General features: G+C 48.6%; 1 protein-coding gene across 1 annotated transcript in view; it reads left to right on the forward strand.

The window, feature by feature from the left end:
* Positions 1-6,768, forward strand: part of NCKAP1L (NCK associated protein 1 like) — a 129,765-nt gene that overhangs the window by 24,913 nt on the left and 98,084 nt on the right. Inside the window, exons 6-8 of the mRNA XM_015421475.1 lie at positions 973-1,063; positions 2,940-3,077; positions 4,886-4,934. Coding sequence (XP_015276961.1) covers positions 973-1,063; positions 2,940-3,077; positions 4,886-4,934 — 278 coding nt within the window. The remainder of the gene's footprint in view (positions 1-972; positions 1,064-2,939; positions 3,078-4,885; positions 4,935-6,768) is intronic.

Genomic DNA, 6,768 nt, shown 5'->3' on the forward strand with positions numbered 1-6,768 from the left:
GTTCTTCCTAATGTTTAGCCGAAAACTCTTCTGATTTAATTTCAACCTGTTGGTTCTGGTCCGACCTTCTGTGGCAACAGAAAACAACTCTGCACCATCCTGTATGATAGCCCTTCAAGTACTTGAAGATGGTTATCCTATCAGCTCTCAGTCGTCTCCTCTCCAGGCTAAAAATACCCAGCTCCTTCAGCCTTTCCTCATAGGACTTGGTCTCCAGACGCCTCGTCATCTTCGTTGCCCCCCTCTGGACACATTCCAGGTTGTCTATATCCTTCTTAAATTGTGGTGCCCAAAATGGAACACAATACTCTCTATGTGAGATCTAACCAGAGCAGAGTAAAGCAATACCATCACTTCGCGTGATCTGGACACTATGTTACTGGTTCCTTGTGATGTCATAGAGGACCATTGTGATGTAATGGTTTGAGTATTGGTCTAGGATCTAGGAGCCCATACTCAGCTGTAAGAGCTTGTTGGTCGACCTTCAGTAGTCACTGTTGGTCAGCCTAACCTATCTTACAGGTTTGTTGTGAGGATCAGTGGAAGCCACTGAATTGTATGCTACATCGTCCTCCACAGCAATCGCCTGTTTTCTCCCTTCGTTTCAAGCTGTGTGCTCCCTTCTTCTTTGCAACTGGAATCCACATCTATTCTATTTTATTAGAAAACAGTTGCAGCCAGTCATTCTTGTAGCGTGGCTATCCTGACAGCAGCAAGGTTGCCTTTCTATTGTGCTGGATCCTGGCACTTCAGTCCTAAGGAAAATAGCCTGCCTTTTTTTGTAGTCTGGAAAGGCTCATTGAGGTTCTGCATAAGGGAAACATGTAAACTCTAACACAGAGCTTCATAAGTAAACCTCGGAGGGCTCTGGTCATGCTTGGGCACAGAAATTCTGGGCTGGTGTCAGAAAAGCAGAAAGCCCAGCTCCTGCTGTTGGCTAGCAGCCCTGACTTGTTTCTCTTCTGACTACAGCGATCCCAGCTTCCCTCGCTTGGGTCAGATGATACTGGAGTATGAGAATCCCTTGCGCAAGCTGATGGAGGAGTTTGGACCGCACACCAAGGTGAGTTGCTGCTGTGGCACCAGCAGACGTTCTTCTTTCAGACTCTGGGTTTGGCACCTCTGGTCCATCCACTGCAAAAATACTCATGATAACGCTGCTAACCTGTTCACTGGTTGCATGGGCATCTTGTGTGGTTGTGAAGATGGTGGGGGCTTGCATGTGTAATTGCATGGTCGCAAGTGCCACACCTTAGCAGCATGGTACTGCTTCTCAGGTTGGATTTATCTTTTGGGAACATAGGTTTCTGCTGTATGCTCCATCGTGGTAGTTGCTAGAAGCTTTACATGCATGTGCAGTTGGTACGAACAGATGGAGGAGCATTTGGAGTGTGGTTTATCCACCATGAAAACACTGGGCAGTGGAGGCTTATCTGTCCCTGTTCAAAAATACTTCCATGTAAATGGCTTAGGCAGCTTCTTAGCAGACCTAGTTAGGTTCCTGTTGGATATTTAGCAAAGTAGATGAAGCGCAGGGGGATAATGCAGCACAGACACATGTGTGTTTAACTTCTAAGAAAAAGTTTACTTCAAAATTAGGGAAAGGGTTACATGGAAAGAAAACAACAGTCTGACTAAGGCCCGGTCACACGGAGCATTAGCCACGCTAGAGAGACGGAAGATAGGCGGATTTTCCGGGCGCGATCTCACCGCCACATCTGGGAAGCATAGAGCTCCCGTGGCTCAACCGAGGCTTCCCGCTGAAGATGCGCGGCAAAAAACCTCGGAGGTACTAGTTTCCGGAAACCGTGGGGCAAGGGCAGGCGTCTTATCGCATTTCCGGTGGCATCCGGCGCCCTACCATGCCCCATTGCAAAAAGTCCCCCCCCGAAGTCTCCAGGGATGCGCACAAGCACCCAACGGGGCATGCGCATACTTCAGGTTAAAAAAAACCATAACACAACCCTGTTTGCCGCGCTGCGCCACTTCTTTGGCACGTTGTGCGATCGGCACCTCCCCCCTAACCACGGGACCTCGACGGGACCGCAAGGGGACGCCTGATCGCGCAGTCGCACGTTATTTCGCTGCAGGGCAAACAGCCACGCGTCTTCCCCGCGATATCCAGCCTGTGTGACCGGGGCCATACTCATCTTTCTAGTTCTGATCTACCCCATCTTGTTTCTTTGTTCCCTCTGACCCTCAAAACAATGGAATGGAAGTTTCCCCCCAAAGCTTCATGTGTACATGTAGAATAGCATGCAATATCTCCAATATATTGATCAGCCAACAGTCAATCTTAAAATCACCTCATTAAGAATAAAGCCTCTGCCTTTTTGGTGGGAAGAATCTATGCTACACCTAATTGGTTCTATGCTAAACTTGCTATTATCAGTTTATGGAAACTTCAGCTTAACCCTTTCATGACTGAAGGGATGATACTTGCAAAACCCAACAAAAACTGAACTTTTTTTCAACAGGCTTTCAGTTGATTGTGTTTATATCAGCCAGTGTCTGTTCAACTTTGGTTTTTTCTCCCTTTCAGTTTTCAGCTTTTTTGGCTTCCATTTTTGATACTGATATTTTAGAATTTTATACTGTTTTGACTGTCGTTTATTTATATTGGTTTTAAATTTTGTTAGCTGTTATAGGGTATTTAACTTATACAACAAAGTTTGAGTCCAGTGGCAACCTTTAAGACCAGCAAAGGTTTATTCAAAGTATAAGCTTATACCTTGAATAAAACTTTGTTGGTCTTATGTCAAACAAGCAAAAAAACAAACAAAAAGGTGCCACTGGACACAAACTTTGTTCTGCTGCTTCAAACCAACATGGCTACCCACCTGAATTTATTTAGAAATTGGGAAGAGAGGTGTTAGCCAAGGTCACATGTGATTTCGCCCACAGTGCCTCTACCAGCTGTCTCTTCCCTCTCTCACCAGGCTGTGAGCAACGCCCTCCTTTCACTGCACTTCCTCTTTGCCCGCCGAAACCACTCAGCTGACCAGTGGCGAGGTGACCAGCTCTTCAGTCTGATCAGCAACCCTGCGGGCATGCTGGCTCCTGCCAATTCAGACACGGTGAGTGTGTAACAAAGGACGAAGACACTTTGTGCCGGCCTCTTTAACACCTAGCTTGTTGTGGAGAATGCTCAAACCTTCAGGTCCTGCTGTCCACGACAATCCCTTTCTTGGGGGACAGGAGGGGCTAATATATGCAAGCTTTGCCTGTCACAGTTGCCTCCTGGGAGTGCAGAATGTGTCTTTCAGTGGGAGATTTCAGTATTTCTCAGTATGTTATGTATATTCAGAAGGCATAACTGCATGATACGTTATTCTTGGTTCTGTCCTGGGCCCACCCAGTGGACTTATAAGTAGACATTTGTTGAGAGTTAAGAAGAAGAGGAGATTGGATTTATACCCCGTCCTTCACTACCCGAAGGAGTCTCAGAGCTGCTTACAATCTCCTTTTCCTTCCCCTCCCCACAACAGACACCCTGTGAGGTAGATGGGGCTGAGAGAGCTCTTTTCAGAACTGCTCTTGAGAGAACAGCTCTGAAAGAACTTGTGACTGACCCAAGATTCATCAGTGGCTGAGAGCCAGTTGGGTGTAGTGGTTATGCGCGTGGACTCTAATCTGGGAGAACCGGTTTTGATTCCCCACTCCTTCACTTGCAGTTGCTGGATGACCTTGGGCAAGCCATAGTTTTGTCAGACCTGTTCTTGAAAGAGCAGTTTCTGTAAGAGCTCTCTCAGCCGCACCCACCTCACAGGGTGTCTATTTTGGGAAGGGGAAGGGAAAGGAGTTTGTAAGCCGCTCTGAGACTCCGAGTGAAGGGCAGGGTATAAATCCAATCTCTTCTTATTCTACTAGCCATGGTGACTAAAGGGAATCTCCATGTTCAGAGGCAGTCAACCTCTGAATCCCAGTGCCAGGAAGCAACATCAGGGGAAGGCCTCTCTGCCCTGTTGCTGGCCTTCCAGAGGAACTGGTTGGCCACTGTGTGAAACAGGATGTTGAACTAGACGGGTTACTGTTCTGATCCAGCAGGACTCTTATTATGTTCTTAAGAGTTCTGGGTAAAATTTAGGTAAATGGTAGAGGGTTTTTTTGGATTAGGTACATGGCGAGCAAAGGCTTAAGCCCCATGCCATTTTCTTGAACTTAGGTGAACCTGGAGATCTGCTATTTTGACCTGTTGGTGTCTAAATGTTTCTGATGGGCTACTAGTAAGTTACCCTAATGAGGCAAATACTGGTTCCATGGACCGTCTCAGACTGGACGAACAGCACTGGGAGGGTGTTTAAGCTCCGACCCTGTCCCCATGTGCCATGGTTTTGTTATGATTTGGGTCCCTGTTCACTGGGGAATCATATTTCGCTCACTGACCTGTGCCAAAGGGACGGATCTTCCCCCCCCCCATCAAATCAAGCTGACTTCTGGAGACCTCTGGTGTGGCTTGAAGGCAAGGGACGTTTCGGAGGTGGCTTGCCATCTCCTGCCTCTGCATCATGACCCTTGTATTCCTTGGAGGTCTCGCATCCAAATACTAGCCCTGGCCGGGCCTGGCTTAGCTTCGGAGATCTGACGAGATCGGGCTCGCCTGGGCTATCCAGGTCAGGGCTGACTGACTGAGTGATCTTGGGCCAATCAGTGGCTCTGCTCACACTCCACTCCTGCCATGGAAGCCCGCAGGGGTGACCCTGGGCCGGCCAGTGGTCCGTGATGCATGAGCACACCTCAAGGGCTCACAACCAGAAGAGGTTATTGAGTCAAAAGCTCTGGGGTGGGTGGGGTGTAGATACCCCAATCCTGTGCTCAGCACTTGGGGTGAGATTGGATCTACATAGGCATTAAAAAGTGCCTTCTAATTTCCCCCCCTACCCAGATGGCCTGTGAATACCTTTCTCTGGAGCTTCTTGAGCGATGGATTGTGAGTAAGTTGTCTTTTTTCTGCCACGTCGGTCTTAGGCTTGGGCTAGAGTGGATCCCAGCCAGATCTCAAGCTTGCCACCTCGGGTCAGTTAGCAAGAAGATAGTAGTTCTCCCATCTGTGCATTTTTCTTTATAGTTCTTGTAGCCTAAAACTGATTAAAGTGTCTGAAGCCATTTTCGTAGGTTTCAGTGGGACTATGGTCATGGGTTGTTCGTCTTGGCTCAGATGCTGTTGAGAAGCTGGCTTTTCCCCCCCACCCAGAGTCCCCAGAACATCAGTGGTGCTTCCTGGCACCTCCTGAGTTTTCCATGCCTTTCCTGTGATCATCCCTAAACCTGCTTTGCTGGGATGTTTGGGGGGGAAATCATAGTAAAACTGGGGTCACACCCATGTGGACAGGAAAGTCTGGATCTCTCCAGTCCTGCCCACATCGGCACCATTTCCCCTGCCCCAGACCCCTGCAGCAGCTATTCTTCCCTGCCCCGACACCTGCGAGTTTTTGCTTTGCTTTTTAAATCAGCGATTGATATATCGCCATAATGTTATAGCAATCTATCAGGTTCCTTGAATTCCCAGCTTAATTTTTTTATTGTAAGCTTCTAGCCTCTTTGTTTTACAGAGATATGCCTTTCCCCTTATATCCTTGCACTGAAAAGGGACTAGAGATTTACTTTCTCAAAGCATGCAAGCTGGGAAATGGTTTGTGGAAATGGAAATGTGCCATGGTTTCGTTATGATTTGGGTCCCTGTGCACTGGGGAATCATATTTCACTCACTGACCTGTGCCAAAGGGACGGATCTTCCCCCCCCCATCAAATCAAGCTGACTTCTGGTGACCTCTGGTGTGGCTTGAAGGCAAGGGACGTTTCGGAGGTGGCTTGCCATCTCCTGCCTCTGCATCATGACCCTTGTATTCCTTGGAGGTCTCGCATCCAAATACTAGCCCTGGCCGGGCCTGGCTTAGCTTCGGAGATCTGACGACCTTCCTAATAACTAAGATAGTGGTTACCTAAAAAGAAACAAAGTTTATCCCCAAATAAATGAGAATTCTCGGGCTGGTCTCAGACTCACAGGAGGATAAAGTCTCATAAGAACAGAAGAGAAGCCAATGTTGGATCAGGCCAAAGGGCCGTCCAGTCCAACACCCTGTCACACAATGGCCAAAAATACCAGATGCCACCAGGAGATCCAGCAGTGGGGCCAGGACACTAAAACCCCTCCCACTGCTGCCCCCCCCAAGCACCAAGAATACGGAGCATCACTTGTCCCAGACTGAGAGTTCCTATCTATACCTTGTGGCTATAGCCACTGATGGACCTCTGCTTCATATGCTTATCTAATTCCCTCTTGAAGTTGTCCATGCTTGTAGCTGCCACCACCTCCTGTGGCAATGAATTCCATGTGTGAATCACTCTTTGGGCAAAAAATCACTCTGCATTTCAAAGATGCAGCGAAGAACTGTCACTCGAAGCCTTGCTTTATACCCAAAAATCAATGAATTCGAGGGTGTAATCTCTCCTTATATATAAAAGCCTTTTGGTGGTGGCCCTCTCCAGAACATTCCACACACTCCCAAATTGGTTGGTGCCCTGGTGTGTCACTCACAGGGCATCTGTCTACTGGCTGCTTAGCTGTCTCCCTTGGCATGGTCCGGCCCACAGAGGCGGCACCCGGCATCTCGGCCTCACTCTCCTTGGAGCGGACGGATGGGTCAGATGCTCCAGTGGTCGGGGGCCTGAACCTGATTGTGCCGCCGCAACCACGGTCGTCCTCGCCCGAGCACAGGTAGCTGCCCGGGATGCGTGCAAACGCACGACGGACGGGATGGGCGCTCC

The sequence above is a fragment of the Gekko japonicus genome, unplaced genomic scaffold (genome assembly GCF_001447785.1).
Source record: "Gekko japonicus isolate JY-2015 unplaced genomic scaffold, Gekko_japonicus_V1.1 scaffold963, whole genome shotgun sequence".
Lineage (NCBI taxonomy): Eukaryota > Metazoa > Chordata > Lepidosauria > Squamata > Gekkonidae > Gekko > Gekko japonicus.